The sequence below is a fragment of the Parasteatoda tepidariorum genome, chromosome 5 (assembly GCF_043381705.1).
Source record: "Parasteatoda tepidariorum isolate YZ-2023 chromosome 5, CAS_Ptep_4.0, whole genome shotgun sequence".
NCBI lineage: Eukaryota > Metazoa > Arthropoda > Arachnida > Araneae > Theridiidae > Parasteatoda > Parasteatoda tepidariorum.
In genome coordinates, this window is record NC_092208.1 from 1,768,124 (window position 1) to 1,788,643 (window position 20,520).

Genomic DNA, 20,520 nt, shown 5'->3' on the forward strand with positions numbered 1-20,520 from the left:
TGGGTCGGCTGTTCAACGGCGGTTATAAAGTAAAATATTAATACATGTTATCTACTCATGTATGAAAACAATTCAATTATGATGAATGGTGACCACAATGGTGACCTCCGGACGTGGTATGAACATTCCAACATTGAGTGATGATCCACATTAAAGAGTTGATTTGCTTAAAAAATATACTGCTCAAGGAGGAAAAAAATCCGGTGAAGTAAATAAAGTCTCCCGGTTAATAAACAATATTGAAAAAATAATAATGAGCGAAATGCTATGTAACAAAAATAAGGGGGGAAAAATGAGCGAAATGCTATAAAAAAATGAAGAAAATAATAATAATGCGAGAAATGCTATAAGCAAAAAATGAAGGGGAAGAAATATATATAATGAGCAAAATTGATATAAATAAATGAACAACATGAATCAACTAGTGGTAACAGTTCATCGAATTCTATCTGTGATAAAATTCTGGAAGGGAAGTAATGTGTCGTAACTACCACTACAAATATTAAATACCAATTCACTAGCATACAGGGTGATTCTAAAAAGATGGGAAAAATTTTAGGAAGTGATAGTACACACCCAGACAAACAATTTTTATCAAAGAATGCATGGTCGAAAACAAAACGCAAAGGTGCTGGCGCATTTGGAAAGTTTTTTCATGCAAACGAGAAAGCTCCATTCCTATTGCGAGTTACTGCGCTACGTTATTTGTCGCCAAGCTTTCGGCCGCTGCAGGGAAAGTTCGCCTATCTTTTCTTCGCCGTTGTACCAGCATAGCCGCTGCCGGCCACTGTTTTCAACACTTATTGTAATCACATGCCTTTACATTTGCTTTTATAACTTAACTTCATCGTTCTTTGTGTGTTTTTGCCTCATATAAGAACATAAACTCTGACGCCCTCTAGCGGTTTTGGGTTTTGTTTCCGATCATACATTCTGTGATAAAAATTGTTTGTCTGGGTGTGTACTATCACTTCCTAAAATTTTTCCCATCTTTTTAGAATCACCCTGTATAAGATATGTTAACTAGATTCTTTCCCGAGGTACCTTTTGATAGATGAAGGTTGACATTGTCGATAATTAATTCCCCACAAGATAAATTAATTGGGGTTCCCACTACAAACGGACTTCTTGTTATAAGTCTCACACCCAGGTGAACCGATATGGGGTATGAAGCCCCGGTGATAATTCTTTCTTCTAAAATTCTCTCTTTTACCTTCTGTGCGAATTTCAGGACTCTCAACCGAGTTATGAATGAATGACGGCTTTTATAAATGTGCATGAACTTAAGGAAGTTGTTTTTTATTTTGTTTCAATAAGTGTAGACTGTACAGCAGATGTTTTCAGAGAAGTTACAACATCAAGTTGGCGAAATGATTCTTCTTCTAAAAGTTCACTATTCAGGAGTTATGACGTTGACTTGCGAAAGAGTAAGAACTTCGCTGCTACGTCTATTGAGTAGGTATGTATTCACAGCATTAAAGATGGCGGCACAAAAACCCATGAGACTGACATAGAAGAATGTTTGGTGACTTCCAACCAGATCAAAGCCAATACCAGCCAAAATGCAGCCAAGACCAGCACCTAAACACAGAGATCAGTTATGTTATTAAATGTTTAAAAGTTTTTCATTTTTACCTATTTTCAGAATACTGCCTCTACAAAGATTCTACAGTAACATGCACCTAAATTGCAGCTTTTTCCTCACAAAATAGTCTCGAAGAGTTGAAAATAAGTTCTACCCAGGTGGTAAAAATGAAGGCTTAGATCAGGGGCTTCCAACTTACATTAGGCCGAGGGCCGCAATTAAAAACACCAATCAAATGGCGGGCCACAACTTTATCAAAGTTTTATATAGGACTCTTTTATGTTAGAAAGAACATTAAATATTGCTGTCATATTTTTATCAAAGTTTTTTTAATATTAAAAAACAAAATTACAAGCATTACAAATAATGCTTGTTACGTATCATTTTAAATCAAAAACTTAGGGACAAGATTTTTTTTTATTTTAAATTTAATTCTGCGATAAATTAAATTTTTTTTCGACTTATTAGGAATCATAGCAACAACAAAAAAATTCTCAAGCATCTGAAATTAATTTTTTTTCCTCTTTTCCGCTCATGCGATATTCAATTCAAGGACTTTAGCTAAAACATGATATTCATTCCCTCTTTCATACGCTTTAAAATTTACAAATGTAAATAATTTCGTCCAAAATGAGTGGTTTCAAAAAGTTAAATCGGAGAATTTCTTCGAGAAAATTTCTGATGCGTACCTGCTAAATTATTTTCACAAAATACAAAAAAATAAATAAATAAATAAAAAATAAAAAAGAGCAACATACACGATTATTTTTGTATTTGAATAAATAATTTCTTGGGTGTAAAACCTGAGAAATTTTTTTTTTTTGCACCGTTGGAATGTTAAATTTCACAGAAATAAAAAAATTAGTTTTTTATTTTTTTTTTTTTTTTTTTTTTTAACGAGAAAAGTATTTTGAACCCTTATAGATTTTTTACGAAAATTGTCCGCACGAAAAAATGAAAACTGATATATTTTAGTTCGTGGGCCACAAAAAAAGGCTTCGAGGGCCAGTTGCGGCGTGCGGGCCGCCAGTTGGAAACCCCTGGTTTAGATCATGTGATGTTGTTGCCGTTTTGGTTGACGATGAAACTTGGTATAAAAAATCAAACTTAATTTCGCTATATTTGTGTAAAATACCATTGCTTATTATTTTTTTTTAGCAAGCTTGCGGAATCTTCCATTCATTACATTGACAGTTAAACTAAAAGTTGTATTGAAAAGCATAATAATATTGGATAATTCAAGCTTAAGGAATAACCCGGAAGTCTTGCACTAATCCTAAAACTGTCCATTCAATCACATGATTCTGGTTTAGCACCCGCAGATGTATAGTTTGTCTAAAGACCCATTCGTTTCGACCCGTGACTATGGTAACGAACTATTTCAACTCGGGTCACTGCTTGGGACAGGTTTTGGTTCGGGTCGGAGAAAGGAAAGGAGTATTTTTCTTCGGTCTATTGTGTTAGCCCTAGAGTAAAGAATGAAATGCGCTATTCATGTTTCCCTAGCAGCAGACGGCCTCAGACTTTGTGGCGGGGGGAGTTCTAACTGTAGACAAGATATAAAATATCCCCAATAGTTCATGGGACATGATTTAGAATCTCCTTATTGTTGCACTATCTGTGGCAGGTATTCGTGGTTTTCCTTTCAATGTAAAGCAAATGTGGGTTATATTTTGCTCAGAAAGTCCTCCATGAAGATGAGTTTTTCTACCAATGCCCAATTTCCTTATAGTCTGATTCAGGAGTTGAGGTTTGATGTAGCTTCTTATATTTTTAGGCTGTTCAATGACAGTGAGAAAATTAATAAAAAGCGCATGTTCAAAACGCTTTGCTCTACCACACAGTTCAATGGCTATTGCGGCAATGTCGCGAATTAAGCTTGCTTTCGATATAAATTTATTTTATATATCGTCTTTGCAGAACTTTCCAATCTTTTTAAGTTTAAAAAACCATAATCTTTCTTCTGACCATTGATATTCTTGCATTAACTGCAGCTCTGATAGAGCAACTTTACGTTTGCCCATTCTTCTGCGCATGATTTTATTTTCCTTGGTATTGGCTTTTTAGCCTACAATGATGCCAGCCAAAAGATAAACAAACTGGGATATTTTACACAAATATAGCCGAATAAAGCTCAAAACATGGCAAACCTTATGCTTTACTTACGCCGTGATATTAATTTTCTTAATTTTGTTTTATGCTCACGACCAATTAGAATTTATAAATTACCGAAAACTCTTATGAACGGTTAAATTACGAGTAAATTTAAACACAAATCACAATAATAAAACTTCTTAGAATATTAAGCCTGTTGACACATCTCCTCGTAAGCATAACATAAGCGAAGGGATACACCGGAAATTTTCTAAATTTCTTCCAGCATATGGAAGCTTATAATTGTTTAAGATTAAAACTTTCCAATATAATATTGGGATGTTTTTTTAATGTGTACTGCAATGGTTAGAATGGATGACGTTTTCAATATATATGTAAACAATAACAATCTCGAGCATCATACCTGCTCCAGTTCCGGTAAGAATGTTTGCAACTGCTTACTACAGCTTATTCTGCAAGGCGATATTTTCAAACGGATAATTTTGTTTTCGATATAGATAATTTTTTAGCTCAAATCTGCCATATTTCATAAGATATTAATGTTATTAAGTAATTCTGGTAAGTTTGATTGTTGTTGTTGTTCATTTACGTCGCACTAGAGCTGCACAATGGGCTATTGGCGACGGTCTGGGAAACATCCCTGAGGATGATCCGAAGACATGCCATCACAATTTTGATCCTCTGCGGAGGGAATGGCACCCCCGCTTCGGTAGTCCGACGACCTGCACTCGAAGTCGAGCACTTTACGGTAGAACAGTTTAACGAGGACCCATACCGCACACCCTCGGTCCCTACGTAGGCTGATCCAAGTGGTCACCCACCCGCACACTGACCGCAGCCAGTGATGCTTGACTTCGGTGATCTGCTGGGAACCGTGTCTTAACGATCAGTCCGCTGCGGGACCTGGTGAGTTTGAAGTGAAAATTTGTTTTAGTTACTTAGAGATATATCGTTAAAAAAGGTGGCATGTTTGCTAGATTTGGAATAACTCGCTTATTCGGCAGTTCTGTTTTAGCCTCTTTCCATTCGTTTATTACTGTTTGTTCTTGTTGCAAGCTGTGCACCATCTTACGTCCGTGTTAGCACCTTTATTATTGTAAATACGAGTAATAAGAAATCAAATACCATGTTTGCAAGAATTTCAAAACACAATGATCACGTTGTGAGCCAAATGGCTTTAAAATACAATGGAAGCAGTAACCCGGAAGTATAGGCGGCATGGAGCTTGCCGCATTACCTAGTGTAGAAAATACCATCCATTGTTCGAAACATAATTTTTAAAAATTTAAAGACCATTCTTACTGCACTTATTAAAACGATCAAACCAATTAGATTCTTGTATAAACTCCAAGCAAGAATTTTCACTTTAATGAAAAAGCCGGTAATAATAATAGTTAACAATCATTATCAAAACACTAGAAATAAGTGTTTACTTACCTAGGCCTTCATGGGTGGTAAAAAGAATAGACTGGGTAGTTGCTTCAGTACCCGGCTTCGCACTCTTCTTTCCATAGGATGCCACAGTAGGATAAAAGGTACCATAAGTGAAAGCGTGTGCTATCTCCATGGGAAGGACTAGCCAAGGATTATAGAGGTAGCTGTACCACAGGAAACGCAAAGCATAAGAAAGCAGGGATAGGGTGATGAGGTTGAAATGTCCCAGTTTCTGTATAAACCAGCCGGAGAAGTACATAAATGGTATCTCACCCAGGAAGCATTGGACGTAATTCACTAGTCCACAAAGAAACGTGTTGGCTCCAAGACCAGCCAGGAACCACAATAAATAGAACCACATGATGCCAGCCCCCAATCCGTTGAAAAAAACTCCCCATTCAAAAGCGACGAACTCCAATGACTTGAGAACTTTGCCGACGTCTTTTAAGAGATTCTGCGAGAAATGAGGTTTCACCAGATCTAACTGCGAAATGTTCCAAATAGTTATTATTTTCAAAACTGCCATCAGCACCCAAGCCGCGACGTAATCGTGAGTCAAGTCAATCAGGAGTCCACCTATGGCTGACATTGTTCCCCATCCGACTGCCCCGAACATTCTCTGCCTTCCGAAATCGCCTTTCACTTTTTCCACCGTCTCAAAACACGCCGTATCACCGAGGGTGAAAACGGAACTGACGCACGTGCTCATCAATGTCGTCGTTATAGCAAACATCCAAAATTCGAGAGTTGCAAAATCGCTGACTCCTTCACCATTGTTGTTCCTGGAGATCATGCAAGGAAACGTTTCACCCTGATCTAACGGGACGGATTTCAACGTGCCCCAACGCTCGTGGGTATCGGTGACATTTTCCAATGGCACAGGCGTGGCTACTGAGCAACTGCAATTTAATTCTGTTCCATAGACTTCAGGACTATTTTTGTTCTTAAAGCAAAGCGCAGTTGCGTTAGCACTGCTGACGCAGATAAATTCTACATTCAGTGAGGGCCTTGCGATGATCATTGTGAATTCATCCCCCCCGAAATCAATTGTTGTTGACTTGTGGATTGGGGGAACAGCAATGACGAGAAAAAGGGCTATAGCTTGTACTGTCAGAAGTGTTATTATAATCAGTTTCAGTTTGTTGAAGTAATCAGCTACGTATCCAATGACTGGCTTCGTGATGACGGCGAGTAGCTGCTGAGTGGTTAGAACAGCGGCCAATGACGTTGCAGAAAGACCGATCCTGTTCCTGGCAACGATTGGTAAATACGGTAGAGCTACACCCATAGCTGAAAGGAAAAAGAATGAATAAAATACAAGGCGTATCCAGAAAGTAAGTTTCCCGAATTTTTTAGAGAAAAGAACTGGCACTTTCAGGATCATATTTACTGGCAACATGTACAATAATGTTTCAGCTATTTTTCAACATAGCCACTACCAGAATTGAGACACTTGTCGTATTGTGGGATCAACTTTTGCGTCCCTCTGTCGTAACACTTGAAAGAATAAATCTAAGAAAACTAGAGTTATACATACTTGATTATGTAAACTTCATTTGCTTCAACAAAAAAAAAAATCCGAATTGGACATGTTTCGAGACTAAAGAAATAGGCGCCCATTCTCAAGACTAACCAGACGAGAAAGAAGAAAAAATAAGTGAGTTGAAACGGAGAGTGTAAAGTTGCCCTCACAAAAAATGCATAAAAAAAGTTGAAGAAGAAAACAAGAAAAACAGTGGTGCACAATGGGCCAGCATCCAAGGTTTCGTGGCCAAAATTAGTATTTTGATAAAATTTGGGGGGTTTTATGTGCAGGAAAATTGAATTCATAGTTGAAATTTTGAAATACACTAAAAATACCCTAAAAAACAAAATGGCGGCTGACATATGGCGAGCAAAAATAAAAATAATAATTTAGTACGTTTAAATGATTAAATATAGCAATAAAAATATAGTAATTTTCGTAATTTTATATTGAAAATGAAAAGCAAATTATATTTCCGAAGTATAATATTACAAAATAACGCGAAAACATGAAAAAAAACATAACTTTTGTTTTTCGGTATATTTGTCCACCTTTGCTATACGGGCAAAATGGAGCAGGGGTTTTCGAAAGAAGAAACATCAAAGAAGACAACAAAAAAAAAATGTTTAGCTAATTACCTCGTGGAACTTTCTGGATTTAATTTAATTAATTAATTAATAATAACTAATTACTTAATAATTAGGAACTAATTTTGGAAAGTCATTCAAACATTGTAAAATGTCAGATGATAAGATATAAACTATAAGTTTGTCAAGAGTATTAACTTATCCAACAAATTGAAAAATTGTATTATAATTTAACACTAACTAATTACTCCGATAAAAGTGTAACAGTAAGGTGAAATTCCTAGGTATATGTCTGAAATAAAAATTTAAAAGTTACATTTAAAAAAAATTTTTTTTAAACATATTTTTCATTACATTGTACTCTCGTCGGTCCAAAATGTAAATTATAATGTTTGGAATGATGATGAATACTTAATTTGGGCTATATTAAAACTGCCTACACATATTTTAGCTGAAAATTTAATTTTTGACTTTTGGCCAAAGGTCATGGTCTACTGGCCCACAGTGCGGTGACCGAGAGTGAAACAGAAAATGAGACAAGAAAAACCACAATGGTCGAGAGAAATAAGGGCAAATATTAGTTAGGCCTTTTCACCTACGACGGAGAGGTGGGGAGAAATTCATGTTGTTAACAAGAAAATTCATATGAATAAAACAAGATTCTATCAAGATGTGACGGGGATCGAAAGAATTTTATCATTATTGAAATGGAATTTATGCCCAACGTTCCAATAATGCGCAACAAGATATAATTTATCGCATCCTTTATGGTGGACATAGCGTTCCTTTAGTTTTAAATTTTAAAGCAAGTATGGTTTGTGCGATGTAGCTAAAGTTGCACTGGCAAGGTACTTTGTAAATTCTATGTGGTAGAATAATTTTCCATTGGCAACCTTACGTATTCTTTTCTCAATCACTTTTGTTTTTTCATTCACGTCTGGCGAGTCATGACAATGAAGTCCTATTTCTCTGCGCTCAAAACATGTTGACTTTTATTACCATCTTCATATGAAGCAAATGAAGTTACCAAGCACAGTAAACAAACATAATCACACAGTATTAGAACCACAGTAGCTCAAGAGATATAACGTTCGCCTCTTGAGGCGGTGAGCCGAGTTCGAATCTCAGTGGAGACTGGTTGATAAAAATTCTGCCCGGCTCGCCACGACAAAAAAAATATCCTCCGGTGCAGGCGTATCATAGGAGAGAAAGCCTTTGCCATCCGACTATCTATTGCAGGTTTTCGGGGTTTTCCTCTCAATGTAACGCAAATGCGGGTTGATTCAATCAAAAAATTTATTTCACAATTGATAGTTTGTCCCAATGCTTGATGCAGGAGTTCTCTTGTCTTCTAAGTCTGGTTCAAAATTGCAAGAATACGGAGTTGAACATTGATGGACGTAAACTCAAAATTGCGTTGAACGCCGATTATAAGATAAAACAAAATTGAAAACTCCTAAATCAAAACTTAGAGCAGAAACAGGAATTAAGATTGTACTTATAGGAACACTGAAGACAGCTCTCTGTTTCACAAAGGTTGGCAAAATTTATGACATGACTGTAATCGGTGGGAATGAAACTTTATAACCTCATCATCATCATAGTTCGCCAGACAGCCCAATGTGAGCCGATGACTTCATCTGAAGATTTCTCCATGACGACTTCCGATTTAACTTTGAGCTTTATTACCTAAGTTGAGTTAAAAAAACCCTACACAAATTTCGGTGGCGTAAATAGTGATGAGCTGACTGCTTTATAATTTATCCGCATTCGTAGGAACAATACTTCGTAACTTTGCTTAATATTAGGCTTAATACTTTTGTTTCATTTGCAATGTTTATTAGTGGCAACACAAGTAAAACTTATAAAAAAAACATTACAACTCAAATACAGTCAAGCAGTGATACTGTTACCAGTAGAAGTCAAGCACTACTGTTAGTAAGTGAACTGCTTTGATCATCAACCTGCGTAGGGACCGAGGGTGCGCACCCATAAGCAGAATATTTTCAAATGTTCTGCAACAGGATTTATTAATTTATACAAATGTTCTGCAAGCATTTCACAGCAAAAAAGTCAACGTTAAAATACTATATTTTCATTGATTAAAATACAGGATCATACACAGATACACTACATTATTTTTTAAACCAAAGCAAACATTCTTGATTTGTTACTTTTTTAATCACTTCTGAAGTACAAAATTTTGTTTATCTCGATGATGATGACTTATTAATAAATGACTATGATATGAAGGTCCGAACATTAAAACTTACACAAACGTTCGCTGGTCTGTTGTTCCAACAATTTCTTCATCTCCATCGAAAGCATATGGTCTTTTAGAATCGCTGTCACTTGTTTAAGATACAAATTGTTCTGCTGGACTTCGTTTGTCCTGTGACGTTTGTCACAGTTTTAGGCACTTTCTGCTTCTGGGGGTGTGCGTTACGGGTCCTCGTTAAACTGCTCTACCGTTAAAGTGCTCGACTTCACGGGCAGGTCGTCGGGTTACAAAAGCAGGGGAGCCATCCTCTCTGCAGAGGATCAAAATTGCGATGTCTTCGGATTATCCTCAGAAATGTTTCCCAGATTGTTTATATTATTTTTAAGATAACTTTTTTTAGCTTTCTTTTTATGCAATTCAAAAGCGAAATTGGTTTTTTCCCATAAAATGTCCTTTACAGATACAGACTAGCCTGCATTAGCTTGACTAATGATTAAGATTGTGCAGCTCTAGTGCGACATTAAATAAAGTATCTACCTACAGCTCAAGTTGTTGTTGTTAATTTACGTCACACTAGAGCTGCACAATGGGCTATTGGCGACGGTCTGGGAAACATCCCGGAGGATGAACCGAAGACATGCCATCACAATTTTGATTCTCCGCGGAGGGGATCCTACAGCTCAAATATCAATGTTTTGGATAAATGTATGATTTTATCATATCGCAAACTATCGCCAATGTTCGTATAGAAGCCGTGTTGGCTCAGGGGATAGAGCGCTCGCCTTCCAATGAGGTGAACCGGTGTTCGATCCCGGCGATGGCTGGTTGATACGAATTCCGCATCCGGCATGCACCGACCCCAGTGCACACGGGAAATGTCCTCAGTGGTAGACGGATCACGAGTTAGAGTCCCCTTGCCGTCAATCTAACCATGGGAAGTTCTCGCGGTTTTCCTCTCCATCTCACGCAAATGCGGGTTAGTTCCATCAAAAAATCCTCCAGGAAGGCAAAATTTCTCCCAATACTTGATCCTGGAGTTCCCTTGTCTTCTGGATTGGGTGCAAAATGACAAGGCTACGTAGTTGAACATTAGAAGTCGTAAACCCAAAAATTGCTGTTCAGCGAGGGTTATAAAACAAAATGAAATGTTCGTGTTGTCGGCAACTCGGAATGGCCCACCTCAAGATCAACTCTAACCTTATAAGGTTACGGAAAATTTGCTCTCATTATTAGATACCAATATTACGGGCCAAAGTTGAATAGATTCTTCTTGCAGAGTTTGCACTGGAAAGTGTTTCTTGTTTTATGCTTAACTAAACTTGCGTAGATAGAGAAAAAAAAATGGAACTTACCACCTATGGATAAGAAGAAATGGGCCTTAAACCGGATCATCTCTCTGTCTATGTGGAAAAAGGATTTTTTTGTGGATTCTTTTTTGGAATCACCCGCGGCTGCAATCGATCCTATGCTCATCTCTTTATTTTCAATCATTTTAAATTTGAACTATCTATAAAACAAAATATTGGGTTATTGAACCATCCACTAAAAATCATTGCTCTAACAAGGGAGACTAGGGTCAATTTTGAAATAAACTGGTAGGAGGAATAATTTTAGGGGGCAACGTTCGTTTTGGCCCATAGAAGGTCCTATGAGATATAAAAAAATAATTCAATGTATAGAACAATCGGTATTTTATTACTTCAATGCAGACTATTAGTTATTGTAATTATCTCATATTCCAATTAGTTTTGTGCGTACTATATAATACATATTTATTGTCAAAATTGATTTCGAAAATTTAATATATCTGTAGTTTTTCAGAGAAACCTGGTCTCGCGGTGGACTGATTGTTAAGACACGGTTCCCAGCAGATCACCGAAGTCAAGCATCACTGGCTACGGTCAGTGTGCGGGTGGGTGACCTCTTGGATCAGTCTGCGTAGGGACCGAGGGTGTGCGGTATGGGTCCTCGTTAAACTGTGCTACCGTAGAGTGCTCGACTTCCCGCGCAGGTCGTCGGGCTACCGAAGCGGGGGTGTCATCCCCTCCGCAGAGGATCGAAATTGTGATGGCATGTCTTCGGATCATCCTCAGGAATGTTTCCCAGGCCGTCGCCAATAGCCCATTATGCAGATCTAGTGCGACGTAAATTTACAACAACAGTTCAGAAAAACCTGTTAGGTTAATTTTAAAAAAAATTGGCATCAAACTTAGTTTTTTTTTCCAAAAACTTTTTCCAAACTAATTGGAGTATGTAATTGCAAATTAATTAATAATTAATTAATTAACCAATTAATTGGAGTATGAGATAACTACCATATCTAATAGTCTGCACTGAAGTAATAAAATACCGATTGTTTTATATATTGAATTATTTTTTATCTCTCATAGGACCTTCTATGGGCCGAAACGAATGTTGCCCCCTAAAATTATTCCTCATAAAGGCATACATCCCACCAGTTTATTTCTAAATTGGCGAGTCACACTTCCCTAGTCTCCATTGTAAGTGGATTAAAATAGCTCCGGTTTATTTTATTATTAACTGTCTTTAAAAACCTTACAAAACTATCATGTACAACAATTTAATGGTAACCAAGCCGAATCCACAGTACAGCTGTATTTAAATATTCCACAACTCTTAAACCCCTCCCCCCCCAAAAAAAACCCACATTAATGTTTGACAACGCATCAATTACAGATTCGCCGACATAATCAAAACATTTCATACAACAAAAACACATGCGGAGTAGATTTTATGGTAAATGGTCCTATGATATCAACGTGAATAATGCCAAATCTTCTCGGTAACAAGCTGAGCACGCGTATGTTGCCCATTGGATGTACGTTGTATCTTCTGATGCGCATGTTACCATCTTTTCGAACGTTTAGCCATTTGTTTGACTGTAGATTTGACACCAGGAGCTGTGAAATATGTGCATTGGAAAATCATGAGAATAAATTTTTGTTGTCGAAATATCGCACCAGAAGAATTGAAATTCAAAGATGGTTCCGAGACGAGTTCAAGTAAGATAATTATTATCGATTACGCAATTTCATCATAATCTATTTCAGAAATAGATTTTATATTCTGGATCTGCAACACTATTTTCTTTTCCCCTTCGATGTCACCAAAATGTGATGAAAATTCTGAAATATATTGTAAAGTGATGCTTTCTCGTTCTTTTGCTGATAGACAAATGGTTAGTACGGATACTCGGCCAGATATGTTTGATTGGAGAGAGTTACCGTTGATATATGCAACATGTGCAGAGGTGCCACATATCTGACAAGCTCAAGCAAGAAGAAGAAGAAGTAGGAGAAGTTACCGTTCTTATGTGCTTTAAGGTGCCCGTCTTCATATTGCTGTTCAACACATCCGAAATTAGAGGCATCTATACGTGAAGCTAATGGTAGATATGGATTTGGGACCCTGTAGCAGAATTTTTCTAGCCATCTGCGACTAATCTCTCTAGCAAAAAATATCTTTCTTCAAGATACTTTTAATTATGACAAACATGTATGTTACTAATTGAAAGTAACAAATACGCTGTGTTTACAAAAAAGACTATATAACTTTTTTTAAATTGAATAAGTAATAATTTTTTATTTAAATATTATGGATGATATTCTCGCATTTCGTTGGTTGAAAATCGCGCAAATTATGTGTGCGCTTTTCCAAATCATTAAATTTTGTAAACTAGTGGGATGCGCCCCCTGCTCGCCAACCCCCGAAAATTGCTACGCAATCTTATAAGGTTTGCTTCGCAAACTGAGATCGCTTCGCACGCTACTAACTTAGGTATATTGCAAAATCATAAACTAACTTAGGTATACTGATTTCGTTAAACCTATTATAAATGTGCTGTATAGTATAAAATCAAAAATCGTCAAATAAATTCGTAATATATAAATTCGTGAAAAAAAGCGCTTTCGACAAAATACTAAAATAGAGATCTATCGACAAAGACTACTCACTTCTGCCTATCTTAATAGTATGAGATTGCCGCAGCTGATAGGGTGAATTTCGGAAGAGATCACATTTGGAGAGAATGCTCTCTCTGGTTATTTCAGTTTCCGTTTTTAAAAGCGCTATATGTTGAGCCACCTGAGCTAGATTTGGCATGTGACATTTTTAGCTGCAATCATTGGTCGATTTTCTAGCGTTGCCATTCAGGGAGTTGTAATGAGGCTTTTTTTGTCGCCGTATAAGAGAAATATATATATAGATAATCATCACAGTAAAAAAAAAAGTAATTAAAAATCATGAAATTCACATGGTCCTCATAGCTAAAAAAAAGATCAACGACGATATCACTCGAATCGAACTCCTTAAACGCGTGTTTCGTTTCGAGATTAAGATGCTATAATAAATAATATCGAAAAAAAATATCGGATTTAAAAACTGTGGAGAAATCAATAGCAAAATTCAAAAATTCGATAGAATTATAGCCTTGAAAAGTACTCAAATGCACGATTCGAACTTTCTGTATTGTTTGAAATACAGGGTGATTCTGAAAAGATGGGCAAAATTTTAGGAAGTGATAGTACACACCCAAGCAAACAATTTTCATCAAAGGATGCATGGTCGAAAACAAAACGCAAAACCGCTAAAGGGCGTCAAAGTTCATGTTCTTATATGAGGCAAAAACACACAAAGAACGATGAAATTAAGTTATAAAAGCAAATTTAATGGCATGTGATTACAATAAATGTTCAAAACAGTGGCCGGCAGCGACTATGCACGCAGTACAACAGCGAAGAAAAGATAGGTGAACATTCTGAAACACACCAGGCATATCACGAACTTTCCCTGCAGCGGCCGAAAGCTTGGCGACAAGTTCTTCTGCAGTTTCAATGGGAGTCTTATACATAAGACGTTTGCATCAAACAACTTTCCAAATGCGCCAGCACCTTTGCGTTTTGTTTTCGACCATGCATTCTTTGATAAAAATTGTTTGTTTGGGTGTGTACTATCACTTCCTAAAATTTTGCCCATCTTTTTAGAATCACCCTGTATATGTAAATTTTTGTAGAAAAGAAAACTGATTTTTTTTTTTTACATTTCCAAAGAAAAATTTTTCTGCAACAACTCTGTAACGTTCTGCGACAATGTCGCCGCAATTCTGTCACGGAGATTTGGAATGGTTAATAAAGCATAATTGGATAAATCTTTTTTTCACTTTTTGTTCATGGAATTTCCTATCGGTCTTTTTTTTTATTGAACTTTTTAAACATCTATTTTAAGAGAGTTTTAGCTGTGTTTTCCATAATAGTTATTCCCAAAGGAGTTCGTAAATAGTTTTGGGAAGTTTGTAATTTGTCATGGCTTTTACCATTTCAAAACAGATGATTGATGTCATCCCAAACCATGACAGATTTCGATTCAGGCCCGTAGCCAGGGGGGGGGGGACCGTCGGGACAAATTCCCCCCAACCGAAATTCTGGGATTTAAACTTTTTAGACTCTCTTTGAGCCTCTCAGTAAAAAGAAAAACAAAAACTGTCGAATCAAACCTTTTCCCAGTACACCACCTTCGCTAGTGCATCATCTTCACTTGCCCTTTTGGCTCATCTTTCCTTCGGTTAGACTACTCCCCCGAAATCAATCGTTTTTCAGCATATTAATGTATGCTATTTCCGAATCTACGCAGATTTCATTGACATAGAAAACCTCATGGGAGAAATGGAAGTATGGGCATCAAAGTAGAACCTGCGTGAACCCTTTAGTAGACCAGATACGGCACTTTCAGCAATGGAAGAATGTGACAGTATCTTTTTCCCAAACATTTATTGCTTGTTATCAATATTGGCTACGTTGCCAATCACCACAGCAACAGCAGAAAGAACTTTTTCTACTCTTAAACGCGTAAAAACAGCAACAAGAAACGCTACTAAAGAAGAAAGGCTAACAGGGCCAACTTTATTAAGCATATTTCGGGATATTCCGGTTTGCCCTAAAAAAGTAATCGAAAAATTTTCTTCAAATCCCCGTCGCATGTCTTTGTAAACTTTGTTTACAAATTGATTATAATTATTATGTAATATTAATTGAAAAATAATTATTATGTAATGTTTTTTAATTACTAGTTTAACTTTTGCAAACAGAATAAACAATATTTGTTACAATGTTTTCCCCTTACTTTGCATGGACTTTGCAAATGTCCTGGCTACAGCCTTGTTTCGATTAGTTGATGCATAATGTTGGATTCTATTAAATACTTCCATAAAGTGCTATTCCTCATTTTCCGACGCTATTAAGATGTCGTCCAAATAAGGAACATTTAGTATCACGAGAACTTTTTTTTATAACCATCGTTGAACAGTCGACCCAATTTTTGGGTTTCAAACTACTAATATTCAACTCCGTAGATTTGTCATTTTAAAGCAAATCCAGAAGACAAGAGAACTCTTGGGAGTAAATTTGCCTTCGTGGAAAGCTTTTCGATGGAACTGACCTGCGTTGGCGTTACATGGAGAGGAAGACCACGAGAACCTTTCCCGGTTAACCTGACGACAAGGGGACTCTAACCCATGATCCGTCTGTCTCTGAGGATATTTTACGTCAGCACTGTGGACGGTATAAACCGGATGGGGAATTCGTATCGACCATTCATCGCTGGGATTCAAACCCGGTTCACTTTATTGGAACGCTCAATCCCCTGAGCAATCACGGCTCATGAAAACTTTATTGATAAACATTTGGAAAGTTGCTGGAGCAATTCTTAAGCCGGAACCCATTTTATTAAATTCAAAAAATCTAAACACCTGTTTTTTTTAAATTTTTTTATCTTCCTCTGCTATTGGAATTTGGTAATAAGTTTTAAGTAAATAAATTTTTGTCCTTCAAAATGTGATGGTGGTCTGCAATTCAGTGCCACTGTTACATCATTCGCGCGACGATGATTTCTGCATGGTCTTAGAAAATAGTCATATATTTAAAAATTGAATTTCTCAGGAACTATTCAACCGATTGCTCAAATTTTTGAAGTGATACTTCTTATGCGACTTCCAACAAGGTTGCGTTAAACGTTTAACGCTACATTTTTATTGGCCGGGAAATCACGTGGTAGGATCCAGTTTTCCCTCATTCATTTCCATATTGTTTTGGTTCTCACTAGCATAAAAATAATAAAAGTCATAAAAGTATTGTTTTTCTATAAATATTTTTTTAGTTTGTTTTGATACACATATAATTTAATAGGGTAGTATTTTTTATTTTCAAATTTAGTGGATAACAATTGTAAAAAATGAGTGAAAACAATCCCACGGACAATGCGACGGATTTAAGGTTATGTCAAGGTACGTCTCTTGTGAATATCAATTGATTGTTAGGTTTTCTCTTCTGAAATTACATTATGACGCATTCACATACATTATTAATACAAATACATTTTCCAGGGCGAGACGATGAGGCAACCACAAGCACTTCCACTGGTTCAAGAGGTCCACGAGGGAAAAATGCACAATATTACCGTGATTACAGAGCACGGAAGCGAGCGGAGCAGGAAAAAGAGTCGTTGAATAGAACTAGTGATCCTTCTACGACTGCTGATTCTTCTACAATTAACGTCGCAGGTTGCGAAGTTTAACTTCTTCCGAGCAGAGGGACTCCACGCATTATTTTTTTTTTTATTTGTCCATGTAAAATCATATTCTTTAAAATGACGTAAAATATTGTATACCTTACAATTCAAGAATTTTCGACCATTAATAAATAAAATGTGAGAAATATTTATTTTTTACATGGAGTTTAGCTTCGGACAAACAAACTTTATAATTGTGTGCAAAAATGCTTCAATTCGCTTTGAAAGTTTTCGAGTAATAACGAAGTACGCAAAAAGTGAAATTAACATTAAGGGGTCAAAACTTTTGACCACTCTTGTGATCAAAATGTTGGGACCCTATTTTCCAGATTGCAACTACCTCTATATTTTAGGGGTCATAAATACGAATCCCACGAAAAAAAGATGTGTTTATTCAGAGAAAAAACTTTTTTGTGTCGATTTCGTAACTTAAAATATCGTGACCACATGCATAAAAATACACTGCTTTTACCATTAAACATTGCCAACTGACTTTAAGCCACATGGACAACTTTTCGATATAAATTTCACTTGAGCCGTGATGGCTCAGGGGATAGAGCGTTCGCATTCCAGTAATGGCTGGTCGAAAAAATTCCGCATTCGGCTTGCACCGACCATATAGATTAATTAAAATATCCTTAGTGGTAGACGAATTATGATTAGAGTCCCCTTGCCGTCAGGCTAACCATGGGATGTTTTTGTTGTTTTCCTCACAATGTAACGCAAATGCGGGTTAGTTTTATCACGAAGGCAAATTTCTCCCAATACTTGATCCAAGAGTTCCCTTGTCTTTTGGATTGGGTTCGAAATTACAAGGCTTAGTTAAACATCAGTTGTCGTAAACCCAAAATTGGATCGGCTGTTAAACGATGGTTATATTATAAGATTATTATCACCTCTTGAATCACTTTCTGACAAATCGACTTACTTTTTGAGGTGGTTGTTAGTGTGTTTAAAGACATTAAAAAAAAGGTGATATAATCGAAGTAATCTATAAGAAATTCAAAACTTAACACTCGGAATACGTGATCAAAATGGGCTACAGGTTGCCGAAAAATATAACTCTCTACCTTTGGCAACACTTCGTATGCTTTCACCATTAGCGTGTGGAGAGTCATAGGAGTAGGAAGTACGTTAGCTTCTTTCTTGATTTTCAAATAGATTAAAAACTTTTAAGTTAGAAAATTATATGGAACTGACAACTACATTGAACATAATTCCAAAAGAAAGCGTCGTGGAGATTTTTAAATAATATTTTTGGCAAGTAAATACGAAAAATATTAAGAAAGGGGGGAATATGGCAGTACATTTCTATACTACTGAGAAGAGGAGGAGAAGGAAGGGATCAAGCCATGGAGCCGGTCTTCTCCCCAGGTGGCGTAATCGAGCATTGCGATAGCAAATACGAAAATATTTTAAATTTCTGAAATTTTTTGTTGGATAAAAATATTATAAATAATCCAAAAACGCAGTAAATGAAAGACACCGTACTTTTTCAAGTTCAGTCGTGACTTTCTCTAACAGCTGTTATGTATGAGGAATAATATTTCGGTCACTACAAGTTTAGAAATTATTTCTTTTCACAAATTTTTCTACGCAAGTGAATTTTTATCAGCCAAAATATTATGCGTTTTAAAAAAATACCTCTCTGACGGGTTGGTTTTGAAGAAAAAAATGTCTAAAAAAAACGCAACAATGAAACATCTTTATTCAACAGTTCTTTTATTTAACAATTCCATAATATGTCAACTAGCATTTTGACACTTACGTTACGGCCTTCTACTATAATCTATATTGAACCTTTTTTATTTTGAAATTCTTACCAAATTCATTAGTTCAATCAAGTTATTTTCCTATTGAGCGACTATCTCTTGATAACTGCAGAAAATATGAAATGAAAATATCACATAAATGTCGGTAAAGTAGGGAGAGAAAGCAATACTGGGGGAGCTATTTCCTCTGATGCATTCTGTTATTATTACCACTCTTATATCAACTTGCCATCGTGTATGTCTGTTCGGGTGGAATTTTGTAATCGATTTTAAACCAACTTCCCGACTAGCTACAGACTTCAAATTTGGCACCAGAACTGGATGACAATGCACGAAAATGAAGAGAAAAAAAGGCATACAAAGTAAATTAAAATTAAAGAAAAATTAATATTTTCGCTATTGTCTTCTGTTGTCGATTCGATTATTTCAAATAAGTGCCACAAGTCAGTTGAAAAGTTTTGTGTACAGTGAGTGAAAAAATTGAGATTTTGGAAGTGAGTACAAAAAAAAATCAAAATGAAAATAATATTTTTGAAAAACACGTTTTTGTAGTGGAGAATAATAGTTAAAAAACAAAAATTCGAAAAACGAAAAACGCGGGGCGCATGAAATACATAACAGTACATATACATATACACATTTTCTTACTCATACACACGCACAACCACATACACATACATTTACAGATATACATAAACATATTCTCATGAGCACACATACTGTTACTGTTATGTATTTCATGCCTCCCACGTTTTTCGTTTTTTAATTATTATTCTCCACTACAAAAACGTGGTTTTTAAGAATAAAATTTTTTCGTTGTTGTTATAAACGTAGAATTTATAAAATCAGTTTCATATAAGCACAGAAGCTCAATGCATTACACTAAATAAAATTTTAAAAACTCAACCTTTCCATTAAAAAATATGTGTTCAAAATCATATTCCTTTTAAACAATAAGTTAAATGAATTTTTTTTATTTTTAATAAACCAATCTGAATCCCAAAAATATTTTAACTTAGTACTATTAAAAAGTGACCCTATAATGGATAAGAATACACTTAAAATATATGCCAACAATTCAAATCAATTTACCTTTGATAATGCACACCAATAAAATCCAAATCTTTCTGCTCTTCTTTAATAACTACTTCTGTTTCGAAAAATACGAGTGTAAACGTTGTTATAAATTAAAACTGCTTTTTCTTTTCCCCATTCACGAATTCGACTACTTTGTCTTAAAAGATAATACTGAAGAATAGAAACTTACATATACCACAGTTGATAAAAACTTTATATTTACAATCCCCCATATCTCCAAAACAGGTAATTTTTCTTCTTTTTTTTTTAGTTCATTATGTAATCATACATAGAATAAATTATTTCAGATCGTCTCCCATTTATTTTAATATATATATATTTAATTTATATACGTATATATATAAGTTCAAAATGAAGATAAAACAAAGGAAAATTATAGAAATATGAAAAAGGGGGGGGAATAATAATTAAGAAAATAACAAACAACTGATTAAAAAAAAAGGATGATTTTTTTTTAAAGACCTGAAGAAAAGAAAAGATATAATCTTTTCATCAGCCCACACGATTATATCCGCAAAAAAGAGTGCTTTCTGATATTGTATCAATATAGCCAAAGCAAAATATATTAATACAATAGTGTGAGGAGCACTCAAAAATTTTTT

At 35.7% G+C, this 20,520-nt stretch overlaps 1 protein-coding gene across 1 annotated transcript; it reads right to left on the reverse strand.

Moving 5' to 3' along the window:
* Positions 1–1,263: 1,263 nt before the first annotated feature.
* LOC107447168 (major facilitator superfamily domain-containing protein 6-like) lies at positions 1,264–20,100 on the reverse strand. The gene is made up of 4 exons (XM_016062017.3): positions 19,913–20,100; positions 10,820–10,974; positions 5,138–6,424; positions 1,264–1,581 (listed from the first exon to the last, which is right to left on the reverse strand). The coding sequence occupies exons 2-4, from the start codon at positions 10,956–10,958 to the stop codon at positions 1,394–1,396; spliced, it is 1,614 nt and encodes a 537-aa protein (XP_015917503.1). The 5' UTR covers positions 10,959–10,974; positions 19,913–20,100; the 3' UTR covers positions 1,264–1,393.
* Positions 20,101–20,520: the final 420 nt, after the last annotated feature.

Excerpts from the sequence above, each read along its gene's own strand:
- LOC107447168 (XM_016062017.3), bottom strand. The coding sequence starts at position 10,958 with ATGATTGAAAATAAAGAGATGAGCATAGGATCGATTGCAGCCGCGGGT. Across the intron at positions 6,425-10,819 it reads TTTCTTCTTATCCATAGGTG|CTATGGGTGTAGCTCTACCG; the intron begins GTAAGTTCCATT and ends TTTTCCTTTCAG. Across the intron at positions 1,582-5,137 it reads TACCACCCATGAAGGCCTAG|GTGCTGGTCTTGGCTGCATT; the intron begins GTAAGTAAACAC and ends CTCTGTGTTTAG.